At 48.0% G+C, this 26,149-nt stretch overlaps 1 protein-coding gene across 4 annotated transcripts in view; it reads left to right on the top strand.

The window, feature by feature from the left end:
- Positions 1-26,149, top strand: part of LOC143828378 (protein unc-80 homolog) — a 179,704-nt gene that overhangs the window by 100,051 nt on the left and 53,504 nt on the right. For 3 of the 4 annotated variants that reach the window (XM_077318769.1, XM_077318765.1, XM_077318767.1), the window contains 16 exons: positions 485-616; positions 2,122-2,265; positions 2,817-2,917; positions 4,227-4,313; positions 5,148-5,331; positions 6,675-6,769; positions 7,513-7,602; positions 8,629-8,730; positions 9,811-9,991; positions 12,869-13,137; positions 14,844-14,978; positions 17,666-17,804; positions 19,090-19,186; positions 23,282-23,452; positions 24,023-24,115; positions 25,909-25,944. In XM_077318769.1, coding sequence (XP_077174884.1) covers positions 485-616; positions 2,122-2,265; positions 2,817-2,917; positions 4,227-4,313; positions 5,148-5,331; positions 6,675-6,769; positions 7,513-7,602; positions 8,629-8,730; positions 9,811-9,991; positions 12,869-13,137; positions 14,844-14,978; positions 17,666-17,804; positions 19,090-19,186; positions 23,282-23,452; positions 24,023-24,115; positions 25,909-25,944 — 2,056 coding nt within the window. The remainder of the gene's footprint in view (positions 1-484; positions 617-2,121; positions 2,266-2,816; positions 2,918-4,226; positions 4,314-5,147; positions 5,332-6,674; positions 6,770-7,512; positions 7,603-8,628; positions 8,731-9,810; positions 9,992-12,868; positions 13,138-14,843; positions 14,979-17,665; positions 17,805-19,089; positions 19,187-23,281; positions 23,453-24,022; positions 24,116-25,908; positions 25,945-26,149) is intronic. The other variant, XM_077318766.1, reaches the window with a different exon arrangement.

Here is a 26,149-nt window from a genome sequence, read left to right as displayed (position 1 = left end):
ATCATTATTTCAATTTATTCCCCGCCACTTCCGAATCAGCTCATAGCCGGTTAAAAAGTGTTATAAAAACACCATTAAAACCCCAATTAAAAGACAAAAAAATCCAACATGGCAGAAAAAAAACCCCCACCCATCCCTTACTACAGGAGGGGTGAGGAAGGAGGTTGACAATGTACTACTCATACCCAGGGTGGGGGTATGATTAATTGCAGTTCTGGTACCCCAGAGCCCACCTGGAGGTTGGCAACCCTAGTCGTAGGGGAGCAGTGAGATGTGGGCTGTAGCATCCTCACACTACTACTGTCACTTTGCCACCATAGAAACTTGCTGAAGCTTTGTATTTAGAAGAGCGCCTACAGACAAAAGCCACCATTTCCTTAGGAAGCGAGCTTCATGGCTTCTTTTGCTCTGGTGGGAGATCAGCACAAGGATTCTCGTTGAAGATCCGTAAACTGAAACTCACACATGCAATTTGTTTTGCCAGTAGAAGAAGTTGCCAACCTGGCATCTCGCCGTCTCTCTGTGAGTCCATCTTGCACTTCAAGCACATCACACAGGAACTACTCCTTCCGGCGTGGCTCAGTGTGGTCAGTACGTTCAGCAGTCAGTGCAGAAGGTAAGACATCTTCTGAGGAAGGCTCTATGCTCCATTGTTGGTTCTCCAGAGGAGCTGGTTGGCCACTGTGTGAGACAGGAGGCTGTGCGAGATGGACTCCTAGTCTCATGTTCTTAGGAAGACCTCGGTCTCTATGCCCTATTGTTAGACATCTAAAGTAACGGGTTGGCCACTGTGTTGGCTTGGATGGACCACTGGTTTGATCCAATAGCACTCATGTTCTTCAGAAAGCCTCAGCCTCTCTGCTTTGTTGTTGGCCTTCCAGGGGAACTGGATGGCCCCGTATGAAAAAGGATACTGCAGTAGATGGACCAAAGATTTGATCCAGCAGGGCTCTTCTAATGTTCTTAGGAAGGCCTCAGCCTCTCTGTCCTATTGTTGGGCATCCAGAGGAACTGGTTGGTCTCTGTGTAAGACAGGATACTGGACTAGATGGACCACTGGTTTGATCCAACAGCATTCTTTGTTTGTTCTTCAGAAAGCCTCAACCTCTAGGCCTTGTTGTTGACCCTCCAAAGGAGCTGGTTGGCTGCTGTGTGATACAGGAAGCTAGACTAGACAAACTACTGGTATGATCAGCAGGACTTTTCTGATGCTTTTCTGCCCTATTGTTGGCCCTCTAGAAGAACTTCTTGGCCGCTGTGTGGCACAGGATGCTGAATTAGATAGACTATTAGTCTGATCCAGCAGGCCTCTGTTGTTGTTCATCCAGAGGAACTGGTGGGCCACTGTGTAAGACAGGATGCTGGACTCGATGGACCACCAGTCTGGTCCAGCAGAGCTTTTCTGGTGTTCTTATAAGAAATAGAGAGTCCTGATATTCCTGCTCGGTCAGAACATCTTTATCAGTGCTGTGGTGAGCCCAAGGTCACCCAGCTGGTTGCATGTGGGGGAGCGCAGAATCAAACCCAGCTTGCCAGAATAGAAGTCCACACTCCTAACCACTGCACCAAGCTGGCTCTCTCCAAAATAAGTCCTTTATAAGAAGCTCTATTACATTTGTTTACTCAGCCTTTGGGGCTGCAGCACAAGACGGATAATGAAAACAGGGGGGAACTTACCTGTATCCATTGTCCATTGAGGTTTTGTCTGCAGGTACACATTCCTCCTCTACATTCCCGTTGTGAGCTGCAAAAAAGAAAGAAAACCACCTCTGTCTCATTCTCTATCCGGGGGGGGGGGGCGGGTTGCAGTGGCGGTTTCAGGACTGAGGGAGGGGTGTTCTACCCTTGGAATGCGTGATGCTGCATGGTTGGCATAGGCTCAGAGCACCCCCTGTAGGAACTTATGTGGAAAGGTCCTCCACAGACGGCCTACACCTGTGCAGTTCCAATGTGTGCCTGTACAGAAGATGTCAACGAACAACAGTTACCTGTAACTGTGCAACCCTGTTTTCTGTTTCCATAGTGACAACAACGCTTTTCTTACTATAAAATGCCATTACAGTCAGCCTTGGAGACAGATCACTTAACACTGCCTTGTTTTGTGTGTGTTTTTCTCCCTAGATGAGGAGCACACGACAGAGCATACGCCAAACCACCACGTCCCACAGCCTCCTCAGGCTGTCTTCCCAGCATGCATCTGTGCAGCCGTGCTTCCCATTGTCCACTTGATGGAAGACGGAGAAGTGCGGGAGGATGGCGTAGCAGGTGTGGTTTGGGCTGACCCGTGTCTGAAATAATTAAGAGACTGTCAGATTCTCTAAAACTTTGGCCTTGACAGCCAGGGGGATCAGATAGAGAAAACTTTTATCCTTTCTCTATCGTTCAAGCTTGGATATTTGTTTGGTTGGGGGAATGTGCCATCCAGTCACAATTCTGTAGGACAGCGGTTCTCAGCCCGGGGGTCACGACCCCCAAGGGGTCGTTTGGCCTTTCTCGGGGTTCATGGCAGTGGCATGGTTCTAGCCTTCTCCACGCTGCCTCAGAGCTCACCAAGGTGGTGCAAAGGAGGCATCTTTAAATTCTCCAATGGTATGGGTGGGCCCAAGCAGAGTCTTTGTGGAGGGGCTCCATGGGGGCTCTCGGCAGCCCTGGGGACATGGTCAGAGAAGGAGCCCAGAGAAGCTGTTTCCTTGGCCAAGGAGGCTGGGTACCACCTGGCCTAGCAGAGAGAAACAGCCCTGCAGGTTTGAGCTTTTCAAAGAGATGGGACATTGAGAGCGATGGCCAAACTAGCCCACTTCTTTTGTCTTGAGCAGTCAGCGCCGTCGCTCAGCAGGTCCTGTGGAACTGTCTCATCGAAGATCCTTCTACGGTTCTTCGGCATTTCCTGGAGAAACTGACAATCAGCAATCGGCAGGTAGACGACCCGCTTTCCACTCTCTGAAGAATTTCATTAGTCGAAAGACTTCAAGGCGGGGTTACTGGGTTAGTCTATTGTAGCAAAGAACAACAGAAGTCTAGTGGCACCTTGAAGACTAAGGTTTATCCCGGCATGAGCTTCCATGAGTCCAAAATCACTTCTTCAGATGCAGTGGGATGAAAAAAAAATTATCATATTTATTCAGAAAATTACAGAAGTGGGAGGGGAAAGGGGATATCAGGGACAAGCCATTAAGGATGTTATACTTGACAGATGACAAGAGGGGGCAAAGGTTTTATCCTCTCTCTGATGGGGAAAAAAAAGATAACCAAAGAGGAATAGAGCAGGGCAAATAACGTTAATTTAAAAAAGAAGCAGTTTTAAGCACTAGAAAATTAAGTGACATCAGTATAGGGTTATACTATGAAACCGTATGCCAAGTTTATTGAACTTACTAAAAAGTGGATCCTGATACATTATTAGATCTCAGAATGAGAAAAGAAATCCAAGTCTCATTTGAAGCCAAGATGACAGCAATTGTTTCAGTGCTTGATGGGTTCCAATTCAGGTCTTACATTGTATATTCCCTTTGAAGGGTTTTTTTGTTTATTTGACTGTTTTTTATTCCTCATTATTTATTTATTTATTTATTTATTTATTTATTTATTTATTTATTTATTTATTTATTTAGATTTCTCATTACCAGGAGGAGTCCCAAAGCAGTTTACAAACACCTTTTCCTTCCTCTTCCCACAACAGACACCCAGTTAGGTAGGTCAGGCTCAGAGACCTCAAAGAGAACTGCTCTGCAAGAACAGCCCTATGAGAACTGGGACGGGCCCCAAGTCACCCAGCTGGCTGCATGTGGAAGAGGAGTGAGGAACTGAACCCAGTTCTCCAGATTAGAGTCACCAGCTCTTTAACCACCATACTGCTGTAAGGATGCCAGCCTCCAGGTTATATCTGGAGATCCCCTGGAATTATAATTCTTCTCCAGACTACAGGGATCAGTTCCCCTAGATAAAATGGATGTTTTGGAGGATGGACTTTGTGGCATTGTAGCCCACTGAGATCTTGGTCCTTCTCAAGATCCACTCTGAAATCTCCAGGAGTTTTCCAACTTGGATGTGGCAACTCTATCCCCCATCCCATGCCAGTGGCCAGGGGGGGACCTAGCTACTCAAGGCAGAAAATAGGCATTCCGTCATTCATGCGAAGGTTCCGTTTGACAGAGAGAAGGAAAGCAACTTAAGGTGTCTCAGGACTTTTTGTGGTGAAATTGAAATGAATTCCTCTCTTCTTCTAGGATGAGTTGATGTATATGCTGCGGAAGCTGCTGCTGAACATTGGAGACTTCCCTGCTCAGACATCCCATATCCTCTTCAACTACTTGGTGAGCTTCTCGGAGTCTCCTTCTGAATTCCCAACATGGCATTTTTTGTTAGTCCTGGAAGGTATCTCTACAGAATCCTCCCCCTTGTTCTATTTCAAATGACCTTGCAGTGTGTTGCATGCAGTGTGTTGATGCCACACCCGGTTCTGCCCTTACTTAGCTCTGGCAGCACACAGCAATTGACCCCCTGTTTCCCCCCCCCCTCCTCAGGCCTACTTAGGCCTACCAAGCCTCTGGTGGCCATCCCCCACCCCAGGTCCCAAGGGCTGCTGCTGCAACCAGCATTGGGAGAAAATTTAGAAGGAAAAATAAGACCTCTTCAACTTACAAGAAGTTTTTACCATAGAGTTTGTAGTGATTCCTAGAGCAGCCTGGAAGCGAGAAAAGGTAGCTTTACCACCCCCTCCTCCTTCCACTTCCCTCCGAGGCTCGGAGGCTGCAGATCCCTGCCATGTGAGACCTGGCCCTGCCAGTGAGTTCCATAACAGCTGTCTGCACCCTTTCTGGGTCCTGGGAGGAGGGGGGCATCCACAGACTTCTTTCACTCCACCCCCCCTAATATAGCACCCGTTGTGTTCCTGAATGCAACGGGCTTGGCCCTTACTAAGAACATAAGAGAAGCCATGTTGGATCAGGCCAGTGGCCCATCCAGTCCCACCCCCTGTGTCACACAGTGGTCAGAATCCAGGTCCCATCAGGAGGCCCCCAGCAGGGCCAAGAATTTCTCAATCCAGAGTTGGCAACTTTCATAGTTTGAAGATAATATTTAGGTAATATTTTTGACATGGATTCATATGTTAAAAGGCAACTCTTGTATTCCTTTGTGACTCCTAGGTGGGACTGATCATGTATTTTGTGCGCACACCGTGTGAATGGGGCATGGATGCCATTTCAGCAACGCTGACCTTCCTGTGGGAAGTGGTGGGCTACGTAGAAGGACTCTTCTTCAAGGATCTCAAGCAGACTATGAAAAAAGAGCAATGTGAAGTAAAGCTTCTAGTTACTGCCTCTATGCCAGGTATGGAACTCACTCCGGTGAAACAATCGGGGACCAGCTGTCCGAATTTCTTCCATTGATTTAGTTATTTATTTTCATTTATTTCTAATTTGAATTGCATACCGCCCCTTTTGAACTAGCCATCTTAACTATGCAGCTAAGACGATTCAGCTCTGCAAAGTTCTTCTTTGTAAAATTAGAACAATCAGACTACGATTTGGAAGAAAGACGCTGCCTGGAAATCGATGTGATCTGGACAGATTTCTGGAAAAGACATGGAGCTTTTTAAATTTTTTACTTTTAATTTAAGAGCCTCTTGTGGTGCAGGGTGGTACAGCAGCGACATGCTGTCTGAAGCTGTCTGTCCATGAGGTTGGGAGTTCGATCCCAGCAGCCGGCTCAAGGTTGACTCAGCCTTCCATCCTTCCGAGGTCGGTAAAATGAGTATCCAGATTACTGGGGGGTAAAACGGTAATGACTGGGGAAGGCACTGGCAAACCACCCCGTATTGAGTCTGCCATGGAAACGCTAGAGGGCGTCACCCCAAGGGTCAGGCATGACTCGGTGCTTGCACAGGGGATACCTTTACTTTTAATTTATTTACTTTTTAAATTGTCTGCCTTTATTGCCGAGACACAAGGCAGCTTCTAAGATATGAAGCAGTGTCGTCAGACAGCACGAGACAGCCAGTGACCAATGCCAGAGCAATAAGATCACAGAATTAGGGAACACAGCAAGAAGCAAACTATCAAAGGGAACACAGCAAGAAGCAAACTATCAAAGGCAAACTATCGATTTAGTGGCCACCTCTTCCATTGCACTGTAGAGGGATCCAGTCACATTCCGTCTTGAGGCTAACAACCGAGGGGCAAATAAATCTGTTCTGAAACAAACCTCACACCGCTGGGAGGGCGGTATATAAATCGAATAAATAAATAAGCAAATGTTTCAGAGGGTAGCCACTTGGGTCTGCAGTAGAAGAGTGAGATGGGAACCCAAGACCACTTTTGAGACCAACCAGATGTTCAGGGTATGAACGTTTGAGAGACAAAGCTCCCTCAGATATCTGACCAATGGTATTTGCTGATGGGAGATTTGACCCTCGAAAGCTTATATTCCAAAATTCTTGTAGGCCTCTGAGGTGCTGTTAAACCCCACAGAGCTAGCATGAGATTCTCTTGACAGACGCATGCAGAATAAGCCGGACTGTGCTTCAGTCACAGCAATCCACGTGCTAATAGGCAAGCACTGACCAATGGGTTCTGTATTATTTATATCTGAACCACTTAAGCAGATATTACGTCTTAATGCTGTTTTTTTGAAGCTGGGTCCCACAGGCACTGGATGCCTTTTCTCTTTCGCAGGCACCAAGACCTTGGTGGTACATGGGCAAAACGAATGTGATATCCCAACCCAGTTACCTGTGCACGAAGACACCCAATTTGAGGCCCTTTTAAAGGTGTGGACATTTATTTTATTAGTAATGCGTGGGGCATGTTCTCTTAGAAGTATATAAATTAAAAAGGAGAAGAGCTGTTGACCGCATTTGCAAAAAAAATAGTCGTTTTACTGGTCACCCTCCACTAGGAGGCAGGTTTGTTGATGGGAGAAAATAATCATGTAGGTTGGCCTAGGGCAGGGATTCCCAACCCAGGTTCTCCATGTGAGGTCATGTGAGAGCTCTCCAGGGGTTAGGCAGCCTTCCCCAGAGGTTCCGATGGCTGCTGACATCACTAGACGTCACTGGAGCCCATGTTCCCTGCTGCTGTATAGGCCTACTGTCTTTCTCCACTATGGACTTAGAAATGATGGATTGATTGATTGATTGATTGATTGATTGATTGATTGGTTGGTTGATTGATTGATTGATTGATTGATTGATTGATTGATTGATTGATTGATTGATTGATTGATTGATTGATTGATTGATGGGCTGACTCCCGCATCATACTTCCATGCCCACTTCTGGGTTCCCTCAGAGCCTGAAGACTATTTCAAGATCTCCTCCAGAAGGTTGAAAACAGCTAGACTAGGGAGTACCTCCTACTTCACTTCTTTTATAAAAGAACCTGCCTGCTAGTGGACAGAATAGTCTGGATCAGTGCCAGGCAAAACTGGCTAATACATGATTGGTTTGACTTCGTACTAATACAACTGGAACATTAAATAAGAGTTGACATGTGTTTTCCCCTCCCACCTCAGGAATGTCTGGAATTTTTCAACATACCCGAATCCCAGTCTCCTAACTACTTTTTAATGGATAAGCGATGGAATCTTATTCATTACAATAAGGTGAGTCAAAGTTTTGTGTTCTGGTGGCCGGAATCCATCATTACTGTTATAGCTTTCAGATTGAATCTAAAATGGCTGCCGACACAGTTGGTTGTTTAAGGGGGCAGCTCTGTTGATGAGCAGTAGAACAGCTGGATCCAGAAGGACCTTGAAGACAATAAAATCTCCAAGGTGTAAGCTTTCGTGAGTCAAAGCCCCATCATCAGACTCTCAACAGCTTATGCCCTGGAAATCTCATTATTGGTTTTTAAGAGCTTCTGGACTTGAATCTGTCATATAATCGGTAGGGTGAGTCATTTTTCAATGAGAAAACAGAAGATCAATTATCTTCCATTTTAAATTCTGGATTTAATTTAACTTAATTAAAACACTTTTGCTGCCTTTTCCCCTTATCCAAATCCCCAAGAGAGTGCACATAAAATGATTTGAACTATTAAAAGCAGCATTTTAAATATTAAAATGATTCTGTTAAGAAACAACACCAGAGCCAGGGAGAATATAACCCATCACGGTTACTGAAGGTATGCCAAACAAAAATTTTAAAAGTCTTCATCTATATGTGGAAGATCCTGCTTGGCATGATTTTGTTTTTGTTTTAAAGGCAATGATGGGGGATCCCAAACAGTTTTGCTAAAGCACTCAAATGGTTACCACTGCTACTTCAGTTGCAACTACAACCAGTGTGGTGTCGAGGTTAGGAGCAGTGGCTTCTAATCTGGCGAGCCAGGTTGGATTCCCCGCTCCTCCTCCACATGCAGCCAGCTGGGTGACCTTGGGCTCGCCACAGCACTGATAATGCTGTTCTGACCAAGCAGTAATATCAGAGCTCTCTCAGCCTCACCTCCCTCACAGGGTGTCTGTTGTGGGGAGAGGAGAGGGAAGGTGATTGGAAGCCGCTTTGACATTCCTTCTAGTAGAGAAAAGCAGCATATAATAACCGACTCTTCTTCTTCTTCTTCTTCTTCTTCTTCTTCTTCTTCTTCATTTCATTTGTAAACCACAAATTTTCATGGACACTTTCTGCAGACGTATGTCCGAGACATTTACCCGTTCCGTCGATCAGTATCGCCCCAGTTGAATCTGGTCCACATGCATCCTGAGAAGGGCCAGGAGCTCATCCAGAAACAGGTATCCCCTGGCCAGAGGTTCTTTGGAGGCTGAATGCCCATGGAAACTGCTTTGCATTCCCTTGCCCTGGTTGTGTCCCAAGGAGGAGATCACAAAAGACGGCTCTGTGCGAAGCAACAACCTATTGGGTGGAAAGAGGGAGGAATAATTTAGACTGGAATATTGTGATGCTGAAGGAAGGGGTTTATAGAACATTTGATGAATCCACAAAGGCATTGTTTACATAGACACACACTTCAGGATGTGATTTCAGGCTCGGGTCTCCAGGCCTCCCCTGGCCACTAGTAGGGGATGGGGGGCAGGCTTGTCATCTCCAGTCTAGAGCTTTTGGGGTGGAGACTGGGAAGGACAAGGACCCCAGCAGGATATAATACCAAAGAGTCCCCTCTCAGAAGCATCCATGTTCTCCTGATCTCTGTAGTCTGTAGTTGAGCTGTAATTCTGGGGCATCCTCAGGTCCCACCAGGAGGCTGGCTTCCCTATTTCAGATGAGAAAACTGACCAGCGGGCTGTCACAGATGGTTTAGAGCAGGGGTAGTCAACCTGTGGTCCTCCAGATGTCCATGGACTACAATTCCCAGGAGCCCCTGCCAGCAAATGCTGGCAGGGGCTCCTGGGAATTGTAGTCCATGGACATCTGGAGGACCACAGGTTGAGTACCCCTGGTTTTGAGTTTCCAGGGCTCTTTGGGGTGGGGGGTAGGGTTGCCACCCGCAGTTTGGAGGTTTGGGGGGCAGATCCAGGGGTGGATAGGGTCCTTGGGGTGGGGTACAGTGCCATAGAGTCCACCCTCCGAAGCCTCCAGGGGCACGGATCTCTGCAGTCTGCAGATGAGTTGTAATTCTGAAGGATCCCCAGGGTCCCACGCTGGAGGCTTGATGGCTATTTTGAGACGTTTCGGTTTGGGATTGCCGCATGAGCACTGAAACAACATGAGTGTGTATCTGCACGCCAAAGGATGACAGTCTTGAGATGCCTTCTGTCGCCTACTGGAGACAGGTGTGCAAAACGTGGTGCCAGGGGTAGGGATGGCAGTCTGTAACGGAGATAATGCTGTCATCCCTTCATCCCTCTCGTTAGGTGTTTACACGCAAGCTCGAGGAAGTGGGCCGGGTGCTGTTCCTCATTTCCTTGACTCAGAAGATCCCAGCAGCTCACAAGCAGTCTCATGTGTCTTTGCTGCAAGAGGACCTCCTGCGCCTGCCCTCCTTCCCCCGCAGCGCCATCGACGCTGAGTTCTCCCTCTTCAACGATCCACAAGGTACCAGAAGGAAATCTGTCCCCCCGATAGGCCCAAGACTCATTTCAGTAGAGAAAGGGGTGGCCCCTTCCCCTATCTGACCACACTATGGAGCAAAGCTTGGGGAGCTCGCATGGTCGCATGGAGTAGTGGTTAAAGAGCAGCAGACTCCAGTTTGGAGAGCTGGGTTTGATTCCCCACTCCTCTCCCACGTGCAGCCAGCTGGATGAACTTGGGCCAGTCGCAGTTCTCTTAGGGCTGTTCTTGCAAAACAGTTCTCCTAAAGCTCTCTCCGCCCCACCTACCTCACAGGGGGGAAACGAAGGGAAAGGTGCTTATAAATTGCTCTGGGACCGCTTTGGGTAGTTAAAAACCCAGCTCTTCTTCTTCGCTGAATTGAATTATTTTATTATTTCTGAGTCCCATATAACCTGCATTTTCTTATGACTAAATGTTGACGTCCTCTTCCAATCTAAGGAGTCTTCCTCTGGCATAAGCAGCGCTTCTCTTGGAGAAAAGGCCACTGATGTTGGAGGAAGACGACTTCCATTCTGAGTCAAAGCACGTCTGATTTCACACACGTTGGATGAGGCTCTTTTAATGGCCTTTAGCGATGTTCCACAACTGGATTTTCCTTTGTGATATACGGAAAATCCTCCTGCAAACAATTGCACCAGTGCATTGGGAGAGCATTATCTGATGTGCAAAAAAGTAATTCATGTGTTCTTTCTGTGTTTGAAAACAGTCTTCTTTTCAATAATTGGGCAAAAGATCTCAGTTAATAGCTCCTACTTGTTCAGAATTCCTTCTGTCACTTTTTCTGACAGGAATTCCCTGTCCAATTCCCCTCACTTTCTCACTCTGCATAGTTTGCTGAGCTTTATCCCTCGTTTCTTGTGACCACTGCACTGGGTTTGGGTCTAGGGCAGAGTCTGCACTTACTTTGTTTATTCCATTGTCAATCCTGTTGAATTCAGATCGATTTGAACTTGGGTCTTCCTCTCCCCCCCATTGAAGGGGGGGGGAGCCAAGCCTCTTTCTTTCTTTTCTTGAAAGGGGGGGGGGAGATGAGCCAAGCAGGGAGCCTTTTTCTTTTCTTGGGGGGAGGGGAGAGGATCGAAGAAGACAGAGAAAAAATCAAAGACCGACAGAAGTTGAGAGAAATTAGGGGCTTCTCCTTTAAGGCAAGCTTGTCACATGGTCATCATTGGCCAATCAGGGCGTCTCTACCATGGATGTTCAAAACAGCCTGCTTTCTCTAATCCAAATCTTGAAATATTGAGCATTAAAAGCACTCTAAGATATCACACAATAAAGGTAGGATCACTCCGGATCAATCCTTATTGCTGCAGAAGGAAAATTTAAATCTCCCCAAATCAAAACGGAAATCGCATTCTGTGTAGATAGCAGGGACTGAATTGACCTGGGATTGGAATAAAAGCTCCGTGCAGTTTACACCCTGGTCAGTGGTTCTCAACCTGGGGGTCGGGACCCCTTTGGTGGTCGAACAACCCTTTCACAGGGGTCGTGGTAGGGCAAGCAGCTTGGCCAGGGAAGGGGGGCAACATCCACACAACAGCCTTGCAGGGGAGATCGAGATAGAGCATTCATCTGTCTGGAGCAGCAGAAAAGAGCAAGATCGGCATGGCGGGACAAGAGGCAGAACTGAACTGAGAAACCCCGGGGAAAAAACAATTTATATACAATCATGAATAATGGATCTGCACACCATTGGTCAGTCTCAGTTTAATTTCTGTGGAAGAACACTTGCATAATTTTATGGTTGGGGGTCACCACAACATGGGGAACTGTATTAAAGGGTTGCGGTATTAGGAAGGTTGAGAACCCCTGGGCTATTACAACCTTACTCAACATTTCTACCATTGAGAAACCCCTGAAACATTCTTCAGGCTTCAAGAAACCCCAGAAGTGGCCCAATTGTGAATATGGTTGGGAAGCATTGCCATGTACACACTCACACGGGTCCCCTCCCCTTTCCACCCCCTACAGGCCCATTATTGGATATTTTGGGAGGTGGGGTGGGTGGGTTGACATGACTATATATGATATCATGTGATAAATGTTTAACAATTATATAATTAATTAGTTAACTCCCACCCATTCTGAAAATCCTTCCAAGACCGTCAAGAAACCCCAGGGTTTTTTGAAACCCTGATTGAGGAAGCCCAGTCTAGACCCACTTGGTCTTAAATCAATCTTCCAGAATCCATTCATTGGCAGCTTCACAGAATCATAGATTTGGAAGAGGCCATACAGGCTACCTTGTCCAACTCCCCTGCTCAATGTAGGATCAGCCTACACTTGAAATCAATAGTTCAGTGGCTATGGGAAGAATATTTAGAAAATGGTTGAATCCACTCCAATGTCATTGTTTCTTGAATACTATGAAATATCAGCTGACAAAAGATGTGTAACATTTAACAATATAATGGCAGTGGAAAGTGGCATGAAGTTGTAGCCAACCTATAGTAACCCTGTAGGGTTTTCAAGGCCAGAGATTTTCAGAGGCGGTTGTCCATTGCTTCCTTGTTTGTCTCCCCTCCCAAAGACTAACCAGGGTTGATCCTGCTTAGCTTCCAATATGTGACAAAATTGGGCTAGCCTGGGCCATCCAGGTCAGGACAATGACATAGTGATAATGAAATGCATGCCAGATGAGAGTTGGAGAATGAAACAAAGGATCCAGTGGCCCAACCAATATTGCCAGTCACCAAAGCAATTACTGATGACAACTGAGATCCTTCCACCCTCCCAGCCTACAAATTCATCCCCAAGGGTAGTTGATTGTCCCGGAGGTTATCTTTTGATTTGACCAAAAGTCTCCTTCAGAGGAAAGTGTTCCATTTGTGTCCGATCTTGCTCTCCTTGTCTTTCTAGCTGGGAAGGAACTCTTTGGCCTTGACACCCTTCAGAAAAGCTTGTGGATTAAACTCCTGGAGGAGATGTTCCTGGGGATGCCCAGTGAATTCCCTTGGGGGGACGAAATCATGCTCTTCTTGAATGTCTTCAACGGAGCTCTGATCCTGCACCCAGAGGACAGTGCGCTCTTGAGGCAATATGCGGCCACAGTCATCAACACAGCCGTGCACTTCAACCACCTCTTTTCTCTCAGCGGGTATCAATGGATCCTTCCCACGATGCTTCAGGTGAGTCACCTGTCTGTGGCCAAGGAACAGGCCAGATGGTCAAGCAGGCCACTGCCACTAGAATGGAAGGTCTGCTGTGTTGCCGGGTGTGGAAAGTGTGGGTCTCTAGAAAGGATGCTAATTAAATGGGTGGGGCTCGGAGCAAGGAGTCCAGGCCAGGTGACTCTCAACATGCAGCACTGGGCAGATGAGCCAAACTTCAGTTGTGCCACCGGAGGAGGGACCTCCCCATTCCAATTGTGCCTGCTCCTCAATCAGACCCTTCTAGACCTTTCCATTGGCTTCTCTTTCTAGTATTGCCATCCTCTGGGTGGGCTAACAACAATACAAAAGCAGTACTGAGAGCACAGATTCAGGCATAGTAACCAGGGGTACCATATAGACGAGAAACGTGAACTCCATAAATTATCAATTATACAAAAATGGTCCCATGAAAACGGGAAAACAGTGGACATACAGAACAGACATTCTATACAAGTCGGTAATGGTATGTTCAGCCGATCGACTGGTATGCCCTGGTCTTTTTGGCCCTGGCTCCTGCCTGGTGGAACAAATTCTCGGGGAACATCAGGGCCCTGTCATCTCCATGACAGTTCCACAGGACCTACAAGATGGAGCTCTTCTGCCAGGCATATGAGTGAGGCCAGTACACATTGGAGAACTAAAACATCATATGGGCTTCCCCTGCTGGTCTTGGGTTCTCCTCCTACTCTCCTTATCTAAGGAGATTACCTGATGATGACTGTGTAGAGCTAGTTGAATGATCGGGCTGCTCACTTTTATTGTGTTTTTAATGTATGTTTTTATTATATACACTGTTGAAATCCACCCCCTAGATGACTGGTTCAGTAGGGGCGGCCTATAAATATCAATCAATCAATCAGTCAGGAATCAGTGTAGATGTGACTCATGAGCATGCAGTAATATCATGGCTGTGCAAGGCTTGAGTCCATCAGGGTCGGTACAGTGTCAAGAGGGGGGAGTGGAGCTGCCTGACCTGGCCCAGCGAAGCCTTAGAGGCTGCACAAGTGGCCTTGGCCGCTTTGCTGGGCCGGGGTAGGCCTTTACCGTTTGGGGGGAGGGGGGCCTTTTGGTGCTGTGGGCCAGGGGTGGGCCAGGGGGCTGCTGGGCACCGGCCGCCCAAGCCTCGGGGCATACGCAAGCGATGCTCCAAGTCTTGCCCGGCTTGTGCCCGGCCTTCCGGTGCCATGGAGGGGGAGGGGGCTGCCGGGCGCGTGGGGGGGGGGACTAGCACCCGTTGCATTCCTGATTCCAATGGTCTTTCTGCCTAAATAATATTAATAACAACAACAATAACAACAAAGACAGAAAAACAGAGTATAGGATGCGCAGTAACAGGTTTAAACTACGTGTGGGATAATACTGGCTAGATTTCAGGGGGGGAAATTCACGGTTGGAGAGAGTAGTTCAGCAGTGGAATGGGCTGCCTAAGGAGGTGGTGAGCTCCCCCTCACTGGCAGTCTTCAAGCAGCGGCTGGACAGATATTTCTCCTGCCCTGAGCAGGGGGCTGGACCAACTGGCGTGTATGGCCCCTTCCAACTCTAGAATTTTATAATTATATATATGGGAAGAATAGGAAAGACAGAGCTTGCTGAGGCCTATGAAACTGTGAAGCACAATTTAGTAAAAGGACCACATGCCCTTTGCTCAAGAAGTACTTTTTGGTGTTCTTTCCCCCTCCCAGGTGTACGCTGACTATGAGAGCAACCCTCAGCTACGTCAAGCGACTGAGTTTGCTTGCCGCCAGTTTTACATTCTGCATCGTAAGCCATTTGTGCTGCAGTTGTTTGCCAGTGTGGCTCCGCTCCTGGAATTTCCTGTGAGTAAAAATAAGGTTTCTTGTTGTGGCTTTTATATGCTTCATTAGGGGGCAGCTGCAGTGCCTGAATCCTGGCTTCCTTATTGTTCGTTGCATACTTTGTATTATGCCAAGAGTTCCCCATCTTTTTGTGCTTGTGGGCCCCTTGGAAATTCAGAAAAACCTGGCGTAGAGAGTTTGAATGCAGTATGTCTATGGTGGCTCATCAGTAAAGACTTTTGAAAAGTGTCCCCCCCCCTTACAATTGCTTTCATAAGAAAGTGTTAACCATCCCCTTAACTTAAAACAAGAGACACTGAAATGCAAAATGCCAAGTCCAGAGGTGAAAGCTCAGCTCCTGCTGGAAACCAATCAACACATACCAATTAACAGCTTGGTCCATTCTGCACAAGTTTAATGAAGCAGAAGCAATTTGCCACATTGAACCTTGTGCAGAATGGGCCCTTGAATGGAAGGAGAGAAAGAGAGAGAGAGAGAGAGAGAAAAAATCCTGGCAATGCAGGTTTTGTTATTAGTATGCAGATTTAAATGCTGCGATTTGGAGAATATTCCAGAAAGAATGAGCCTCTTGTGGCACAGAGTGGTAAGGCAGCCGTCTGAAAACTTTGCCCATGAGGCTAGGAGTTCAATCCCAGCAAACGGCTCAAGATTGACTCAGCCTTCCATCCTTCCGAGGTCGGTCAAATGAGTACCCAGCTTGCTGGGGGGTAAACGGTAATGACTGGGGAAGGCACTGGCAAACCACCCTGTATTGAGTCTGCCATAAAAACGCTAGAGGGCGTCACCCCAAGGGTCAGACATGACTCGGTGCTTGCACAGGGGATACCTTTACCTTTACCTTTATTCCAGAAAGAAGATAGGTGCAGAGGGCAGGAAGAGATACAAATAGGATGAGGATTAAAGAGTTGCTGCTTCAAATTGAAATTAAGCTGTATATGTATTTCTCTTACATACTGCGAATAAAGGAAGGTTGACAAAAGAGAAGCAGAACAGAAAAAATATATTTATTGTATGATAAATGTTGGTTCATGCAGGTGAATAGGATTGGTGGATGGAATTATCTTGAGAATGTTTATCCATAAAGTATGCTGTCCCACGATTAGTAGAGGGGCCATGGCTCCCTGGCAGAGAATCTGCTTAGTATGCAGAAAGTCCCAATTTTGTTCCCTATCATTTCCAGCTAAAATAATTGGATGGCAGCTGGTGTGACCTGAGGGCGTGGAGAGCCACTGCCATCCGGCGTAGATAGTACTGGACTTGATGGACCAAGGGTCTGATTCAGTATAAGGCAGCTTCTTATGTTCATTTGCTACTTCCAGCTTCCTAACCTTATCTGGCCCAGTTGAGACATAGCTCTCCCCCAGAGGTTTCTTCTGCCTTTGGGTACATAAGAACATAAGAGTCACCATGTTGGATCAGGCCAAAGGCCCAACACTGTCACACTGTGGCCAAAATCCAGGTGCCATCAGGATGTCCACTAGTGGGGCCAGAATTCCAGAAGCCCACTCACTGTTGCCCCCCAAGCACCAAGGATTCAGAGCATCACTGCCCCAGATATAAGAGCATAAGAGAAGCTATACTGGATTAGGCAGATGGTCAATCCAGCCCAACACTCTGTCACACAGAGTCCAAAACCTGGGTACTATCCGGAGGTCTACCACTGGGGCCAGAACTCCAGAAGACTACCCACTGTGTCCCCCCAGCACCAAGAATTCAGAGCATCGTTGCCCCAGACAGAGTGTTCCCTCTATACTTTGTGACTGAGACCTCTGCTCTACATATTTATCCAATCAACTCTTGAAGTTATCTATGCCAGTGGTCCTCAACCACCGGGCCGCGGCCGGGCCGCGAAGTCCCTTGCACTGGGCCCCGGCTCCCTGCCTCTGCAGGGCTGCGCCGGGCTGCGCATGCGCGTTTGCGCCATTCGTGGCCGCAAATGTGCATGTGCAGCACTCCTGTGCATGTGCGTTTGCGCAATGTGCAGTCGCAAATTTGCAAACGTGCATGCTTGGGAGTGCTGCGCATGCGCATTTGCAGCCACGCATGGTGCAAATGCACATGTGCGACCCGGCCGCGCATGCGTGGCATGAGCAGCCGGACAATCGCCTTCCCCACCACTGCTGGTCTGCAGCCTGAAAAAGGTTGCGGACCACTGATCTATGCTTGTAGCTACAACCACTTCCTGCGGCAGTGAGGAATGGAGTCTTCGATTTGGGTGCATTTATACAACACAGAAGAGCCTCTTGTGGTGCAGAATGGTAAGCGGCAGAAATGCTGTCTGAAGCTGTCTGTCCATGAGGCTGGGAGTTCAATCCCAGCAGCTGGCTCAAGGTTGACTCAGCCTTCCATCCTTGCGAGGTCGGTCAAATGAGTACCCAGCTTGCTAGAGGGTAAACGGTAATGACTGGGGAAGGCACTGGCAAACCACCCCATATTGAGTCTGCCATGAGAACACTAGAGGGCGTCACCCCAAGGGTCAGACATGACTCGGTGCTTGCACAGGGGATACCTTTACCTTTACCTTTATGCAACACAGAGAGCCAACATATACATATTGGATTCAAGACTGCAGTTTTTACGTTAAACAGTCACACTTCCAAATATAGCTCTCTTTGCTCTCAAAATATTCAACAAAGTGTAAACAGATCCTGACAAATCAGAAATGCATTGTTTTTTTTTAAACCCAGGAAGCAGCCAGCAATGGACCAAGCAAAGGGGTGTCAGCACAGTGTCTCTTTGACTTGCTGCAGTCCTTGGAAGGAGATACGGTGGACAATCTGGACATTCTAGAACTGGTGAAAGCAGAAAAGCCTCTGAAATCTTTAGGTATTTTACAGAGTTTCATTTCATTTCCCTATGTCTTGACTATCGTTTTTGGAAAATACTTCAGTTTCGGTTTTTTAAACATGGGAGGCAACATCAGCAGTAGGGCTGAGAAAGGGAACACAAGGGAAGAGTGGGATGCTTTGTGGCATGAAACAAACCAGAGGAGAGGCCCAGGGGAAAAGCAGGCTGAAGGCCAAGTTTCTGGGGTGTTCTAGGTAAGGGCTGCAGAACGGGACTGTGGGGCAGGAAGCCAAGTGGGCATAGGTTAGTTAAACCTAGATGAGGGTTCCTAACTTTCTTTGAGCCTTTGGGATTCTGTCACAGGGTGGAGGGTGCCACCATAAAATGGCTGCTGCAGGAGAAGGAGTTTAAGTACAAAGTGGTGGTTGGGACTTTTGAACTTGGCTTGGTCTTGAGTCCCTCCAGAGAAATAGAGCTGCAGAGTAACACAGCATTTTGAAAGTATGCAGGTATTAGTTAACTTTGTGGATGAGGCACAGATCCAGGCTCACAGCACTTTGAGATTTAAAAGAGAGAATCTTTACTCACAGCACTTTGAGATTTAAAAGAGAGAATCTTTACTGCATGATTATTTACAGAAAATATATCCTATCCATCTGCTTCAGTCTCCTTACTGAAGCAAAGTACAAAAGCTGAGAACTGAAATTCACTAAGCTGTTTTAATTAATTAGCCAGCTCCTTGACTTCCGACTTCCTCGTATCCTTCCCCCCACAAAGATTTAGATGAGTAGTCCAACCAATTAAGAGCTGTCAATTTGTGCTACTGTCCTTTTACCAGTGCTGTGGAACCAAGACGGACAGAGAGTGCTTTGCCCGTGACATGGTGCCGAATGTCTGGCTAAGTCCGCTGGCATCCCACTGGGTCCAATTACCTAATACTGGGTTATGTGTGTTGTTGAGTGAGAGAGAGAGAGAAGAGAGTGGTCCTGTTATTATATACAAGATCTGCAGTGTGCATGATTTAACAGCATAAGAAGAATATCGTACAGGGGGCCTTGGAGGAGATGGACTTCCTGATATTTTCAAATGTTCTCCTCCTGTGTCCCAATTCATTCAGTTGGAGACTTCCTGCTACTCTGAGCACATTTCCTGCCTGCTTTCCCTCCAGAAGAATGTTAGTCAGACTGTTAGGACAGCCTTCCTCACAAAGTGTGTTTTTCTTCTCTATCAAACCCTTCTGTTCTTTTAAGCGACTGTGCTTGATTTCCTTTGCGTATTTAAACTCTTCTGTTTGCACAGAGCATGTGTCCTCTTTCCTCTTCAGATTTCTGCTACGGCAACGAAGACCTGACTTTTTCCATCAGCGAGGCCATCAAGTTGTGTGTCACGGTCGTGGCCTATGCCCCGGAATCATTCCGAAGGTACCCTTTACACTGGGACATCATTAGTGTGTGTTTTTTTTTCTTGTGGCACACCTGCACTGTCCTGGATGAGCACAGAGCACTGCTTGGAACCTCCCAGAGCTTATTTATTGATTTCTTTGGCTTTTGTACTACCCCCTACCCACAAGTGGGCTCAGGGGGGTTTACATAATAGGCCTCTTAGCGCTGACTCTCCCTCTCTTGAGCCAACGACACGTGCATAGATGAGTGTAATTGCGTGTTTTTGCTCAGTTCCTTCTAACAGCCACAAGAACAGCATATTTTGGGATATTCTTTTCTCAGATCCTCAACTACGGCATTCAGTTAAATTTCAGAGGACGGCCGTGTTGTTCAGCCGAAGAACAACTAAATTTGAGTCCAGTAGCTTCTAGGGTTGCAAGGTCCTTCAGCCCTGCCCTCGGGTCTGGGGGTGGGGCACTTTCCAGGAACAGGGAGGGATGACACGGCATGCCGACATCTCCTGGAAGTGATGTTGGTACGTTAGGGACATTGGGTTACGACACACTGGCTTTGAGGCCAAACTCCCTGGCAGAATCAGCTTCTAACCATAGAGTTTTGCGCCCAATCCAGAGCATCACCCCTGACAACCATGATGTGCTTATGTCACATCTGAGTGAGGTCCACACGTCACCATAATTTGTGTCCTTCTTCCAGTTTGGGAGGGGTTTCAGGGGAATTGGGGGAGGGGGGGCAAGTGCATCCAGAAAGCAGGAGGCCCCCACCTGGACCAGGGGACCTAACAATCCTAGTAGCATCTTAGAGACCAGTGGAATTTGGGGAGGTAGAAGGTTTCAAGAGTCAAGGCTCCCTTTGACATACGAATGATAAGGAATGATAAGGACTCAGGGATCTCCATTCTGATGAAGGGAGCTTCAGCTCTTGAAAAATTATGCCCCCCCCCAAATCTTTTTTAGTCTCTAAGGTGTTACTGGACTAAATCTAATTGTCTTTAGCTAAGACTTTCTCCTCAGCCTTTCTTTCTTCAGCAGTCCCACTTTTCCATCTTACTGCTAGCTTCTGGCTCTCCTCGACTAGTCTGTGAGTCTGTGGCCCAGCATACACCACCTTTTTGTTGCCGTGAGTGAGTCAGCATGCCTGGACATTGGTGTGTGTGTGTGTTATGTCTCTCTGGGTATAGGTGTTAACTCTGTGAATGGGACACCCCTCTTTGTTTTAACATGGGAGCTGCCCTCTGACCTCTTCCCCATGGCCTTCCATGGAGATACACATCTGTCAGGAACCAAGCGGTTGAGACCCCTTAGACTCATGCCACAGATATCACTCTCGGTCTTCAGGATGAGGCTTTAAGTAAAAGTGTTTATTGGGAGATTCAGGATCTACACATCACATAAGCTCACGGATAGGAATCTTGACAAAGACACTGACTCAGGGGGTTGCCCAGCATATATACCTGGGCTCTGTAAGGGGGTGGGGAGGCAGCATTTGGTAGGAACAATAATTCACATGCAAATTGCTGTCCGGATCCAGTTCAAGGTTTTGGTTTTAACCTTTAAGGCTTCACGCGGGTTGGGACCCACATACCTGAGGGACCACCTGTCGCACTATGTGCCCCGCAGGGCTCTACGCTCTGTGGGAGAAAACCTACTGATCGTTCCCGGTCCCAGAGAAGCACACCTAGCCTCAACCATAAGCCTCAGCTGGTGGAATGAGCTCCCAGGTGAGCTGCGGGCCTTGCGGGAGCTGTCAACGTTCCGCAGAGCCTCTAAAACGGAGCTCTTCCACCAGGTTGAGGCTGGGATTGGCAAGGAAGAATATTGCCCCCCTGGGGGGTTTGAAGGAGTCATCATCACCCTCCATCCCCCAATGCCCTTGTTCGGGTAGGGGAGAGTGGTATTTTCCGCCCTGTTGGGTATTTTTATAGTCTTTTAATGGGGGATTTTAAGACTATTGTTAACCGCCACGAGCTTATAGGGAGTGGCAGGAAATAAATCTAATAACAATAACAATGACAATGACAATGACAATAACAATGACAATAACAATAACAATAACAAAAAGGACAAGACGGTACTCTTTGATCCAAAGGGTGCCAAAACATCCAAAGCAGCCATCTGTTATTCAGACTGGGTGGCTAGTGAGAGCAGCCTTGAGATAAGCAAGTGGGAAGCAAGATGGGCCTTTGAAATGCGAGTGGAGATGGGGAAAGGGAGGGGCGCTCTCGAGCGGAACCTGGGAAGGTGCCACAACACGGCGGGAGACCCGGGAGCATGAAAGAACAAGACAACCGTAAGAAGCAGGACCCGGGTCAGGAACTGGGGTTCCTGACAACATCTCTGCAGGTCCCCCCTGCATGATGCTGGACAAGCTGGCCATTTGTGATGGGGAAAAGCCTCCGTAGATTATGCAGATTTTAACTGCAACCTGAATGTAAACTGGACCTACTTGAATAACTGCAATTTCCCCTTTTCTGCAATATACTCCCTTGGAGATTTATTTACTGTATTCACTATTATGCTTCTGTGACTGGGTAGAACTCTTCTATATTAAACAAATATCCCAATACCCAGTGGTCTCAGTAGTAATTCCAGGACAACTTTTGGGGGCATAAGTTTAAGGGATATAAAATTTTGGAGGGATAACTTTGTCTCCTTGAAAGGTTATGCGCAGCAAGTGAGAGGACACAGAGAGAAGAGAGGCCAGAGAGCAGTTCCCAGGTTAAGACAAAGAGAGGAGCCCCATTCAGAAGAAGAATTGGCTTTTATACCCCACTTTTCACTACCTGAAGGTGTCTCAAAGTGGCTTACAGTCGCCTTCCCCTCCTCGCCCCACAACAGGCACCCTGAGAGGGAGGCGGGGCTGAGAGAGCTCTGAGAGAACTGCTCTGTGAGAACAGCTCTAACAGGATTGTGACTAGCCCAAGGTCACCCAGCTGGCTGCATGTGGGGGAGAAACATGGGGGCTTTCCGCACCGGGATCCTTGTAGCAAATTGTTTGCTGAACGAAAAATCGCCATTTAAAATAGTGGAATTCTTCATTATGCATACCTGCCTTTGTAGTGGAATCCAGTTGCGTTTCTATCGTTTCCCACAAGCTTCCGGTCTCAGCAAAAATCGCTAGACAGGAAGCGCTATTGCCGAGCTCGTCCCGCCCCTGGCCGTCAAGCAGCCAATGGGCAGCCGTTAGCATGCTCCCAAACAGCCCCTTTCCCTTTAAGAAAGGTTTTTTTTTTTTTAAACACACCCATTGCAACGAATATGTGTTGATTCGTTGCAACGGAGAGACCCATCAGCTGGCAGGTGTGTTTGAGCTGTCGTTTCATCGTTGCCACGCTCCCCCCAAGTGAAAAAAAAATCCCCCCCCCTCACGGGCCCGATTTTCGGCCGAAAACAGTGTAAAAAATAAAGGGAAAATACATCAGCCAACGGGCTTCTCTGTTGTTTGTGCTTAGTGACTAAACAGCTCTGGGGAGGGACTGAAGCCGGGGAAGCCTCTAAACAGGCTTGCTGGTGGGTTGAACTTCGCTCACTCGGAGAAAAAAAAATGGCGATCGCTTCGCCGGAAGATCAGAGGAGAGAGCCAGGGGGAGGGACTTTGTAGAAACCACAACAATGGTAACGCACAGAACTTTCCCGCTAGTGTTGCAGATTGGTTGCAAGAGTGTAGCGCTTTCCGCAGGGTGAATCCACTTTTGGGGATTTCCTTGAAAGCGCTACAAGGAAGCGCTTTTTGCGGATCGGTTTCAGGTGTGTGGCAGATTGTCAACGACGCTGTGCATAATGGCAAATCAGTAGCGTTTTCAATTGGCAACCATTGTGCAATTTTGAAGGTGTGCGAAAAGCCCCATGGAATCAAACCCGGCTTTCTCGATTAGAGGTGGCCGCTCTTAACCACGACACCAAGGAGATAATACCGAGACACCCTTAGAGTAGCGGCCCCCCAATGATCGAGCACGCTGAGCCGCTCACTCCAACACTGAGCTCCCCCCTTCTCCAAACTCCACCTTCTCCTGACTCCTTGAAATCTCCAGGGCATTTCCTGACCCGGAGAAGGCAGCCCCTGGGAGTCTATCTGCAGTCCCCCTTCCCTGCTTTGATGCGCTGCCCTTGGGCTCAGTCTTCAGATGCTGATGGTCCTGGAAGCCTTGGTGCCCTGCTACCTGCAGAAGCTCAAGCGGCAGACCTCTCAAGTGGAGACGGTGACCGCCGCTCGCGAAGAGATAGCCGCCACCGCCGCGCTCGCGACGTCCCTGCAAGCCCTCTTATACAGCGTGGAAGTTCTCACCAGGTAAGCCCCTCCGCGTGCCTCATTCTGACTCCAGAGATCCCAACAGCGGCTTCCTTTCACGTTCCTGAGGGTGGTCACCAATGACCGTAGTGCGTTCGCCGATAACGGAGACCGGTTCCGATTGATTTCAGTGAGAATTTGGCTTGGCATGTTTTCACTACCCGAAGGAGTCGGAAAAAGCGGCCTACAAACCCCCCTTTCTCTTTCCTCTCCCCGCAACAGGCACCCTGCGAGATAGGTGGGGCTGAGAGAGCTCTAAGAGAACTGCTCGGTGAGAACAACTCTGACTGTGACTAGAACCCAGGGCCGTCCAGCGAGCTGGATGTCAAGGAGTGGGGAATCAGGCCCAGTTTTCCAGTTTAGAGGTCCTCGCTGTTAGCCACTACACCACACTGGCTCACAAACATTCGAGCCCGTGTTTTTCCCACCTCTTGGTTTGTTTTAAGTGAGAAACATGGAGATCAGAGGCAAATGCTGGCCTTTGCTCTGAGTTCAGATTCCCACGCTCGTGGCAGATGCAAGCTTTTCACCCACCTGTGAGTTTTGACACGGACTTTCTCCATGGAACAGGCCAATGACAGCCCCTCAGATGAGTCGGTGCGATCAAGGCCATAAAGGAACCACGACTGCTAACCATGCCATGTCATCGGGGGCCAATACCAGGTAACAGGAGGCTCCTCCTTACCTCAGTAGTCACAGCAGCCCATCTGAGATGTAAGGGGGAGGCATACAGGGACGTCAGACGGTGGCTTTTGAACTAGCTCGTGCATCTTTAGGCAATAAGGGGGGAAGTCAAAGGTGTCAAAGGTGTTTGAATGTGTGTGATTGATTCCGCACGGACAGAAAAGGCTGAGTGGGTGCTCATAGGGCAGCGGGGCTAATCTCTGCTTCCATATGATGTCCTCACCGGGCCAGCCCCCTCCCGGGCCCAAAGCGCTCCGTTGCCCCGTGTTAAGGGAACATGGATATTTTCCACGTTCCCTTAGCTGCCCTGGGGGCCAATGGGGCCTAGCCTTCCTCAGGAGGTGGTGGGTTCTCCATCTTTGGAAATTTTTAAGCAGAGGCTAGATAGCCATCTGACGGAGAGGCTGATTCTGTGAAGGTTCAAGGGGGTGGCAGGTGACAGTGGATGAGCGAGAGGGTTGTGAGTGTCCTGCATAGTGCAGGGGGTTGGACTAGATGACCCAGGAGGTCCCTTCCAACTCTATGATTCTAGGACACAGAAGAGCCTGGCTCCTCTCTACCTATAGCGTGCCGGCAGGGATAAAAAATACCCCAATTGGCTCTGTCGCACTTTGAGGTGCTGCGGGGTTGAATGGGGCATTTGTTTTATTTGCAGGAAGGTAGGATTGCATTAAGAACAACCCCCATTGCCCCCTCCCCGGTGCAGCAGAAAAGTTCTGCTCCAGTTGCATCTGTGAGGAGTGGATAGTGGTCGCCGCCAAAATGTGTCCCCCATGGGGACACAGGACACGGCGGAGCATGCTGCTCCACCACGATACGCTGCCGGTAGCTCAGAGCAGCACACCAGTGCAAAATTGGCCTGCATCTCACACTCACACACAGAGGAATATTTTCCCTCCTAAATAACTGAGATCCTCCTTAGAAGAATTCTCCCCATGCCATCCATCTCACTTGCTTGTATGCAGACACAATACACTAATTCTGCAGATGCTGGATGTTAAATAGGTACACCCTGCTTTAATTAATGCTCCTGTGTAGATACCCATGTTAGAATATGCAGGTTCTACGGTGTGCATGACTGAACAGCATGTGAATAATATCCTGCGGGGGGCATCAGAGGAGATGTGTATTTAGCATAGTTAGGTTGGGAATTTCCTGATGTTTTTCAAGTAATCTCCTTCTGTGTCCTGCTTGGCTCAATTGAAAACTTCCTGCTCCTTGGAGGGCACTTCCTCCCTGCTTGCCTCCAGGACCGACAGCATGAACTCAGAACAACAGTTAGACAGTTAGCTTTTTCTTTACAAAGTTGTTTCTCTACTTAATAAGACTACTTTATTCTTTTAAGCTGCTGGGTGCTTTGCATGCTTAAACTCTGTCCAGTAGGGCAGCCTGCCTTCAGGCGGAGCCTGGAGATGCCCTGGAATTATGGTTGATCTCCACACTACCGAAATAAATTTCCTTGGAGACAGTGGTAGCTTTGGAGGGTAGCCTGTATTACGTTGTACCCCACTCAGGACCCTGCCTTCTCCAAGACCTTCCCTTCCCAGGCTCCGCCCCAAAATCCCCAGGTGTTTTCCCACCCAGATTCGGCATCCCTGAAGTCCAGCCGTCCAGAAGCAGTACAAACCCAGCAGGTGGAAGGGAAGTCAAGTTCTTCCTCCCTCCTTGAGCCCTGGAGCAAAAATAAGGGATATATTCTAACCTGGACTGAAACGTGTTTCAAATCCTATGTGACATCTTTCTCACCTCTCTGCCCCCTGTTTTCTCTCTAGGTACCCAGAGCAAGGAGCCAAGCTGCACTTTATCAGGTATCTCCCTAACATTTGTGACGAAGTCCTTCGAGAATTCATGCTCGCGGGATTCCACCTACCATTACTGACACGATGGATGCTATACTAAACCAGGCCATTTTGACCCTGTTAGCTTCCAAGATCTGATAATATGGGGCCATCCCACTCAAGTCTTCTCTTCTTACCCTCTCACCAAACCACACAGCTTGCTCTTCCATTGCTA

Source organism: Paroedura picta, unplaced genomic scaffold (assembly GCF_049243985.1).
Source record: "Paroedura picta isolate Pp20150507F unplaced genomic scaffold, Ppicta_v3.0 Ppicta_v3_sca22, whole genome shotgun sequence".
Taxonomy (NCBI): Eukaryota; Metazoa; Chordata; class Lepidosauria; order Squamata; family Gekkonidae; genus Paroedura; species Paroedura picta.
The sequence above is the reverse complement of the archived record's forward strand: the minus strand, read 5'-3'. Positions and strand labels throughout refer to the sequence as shown.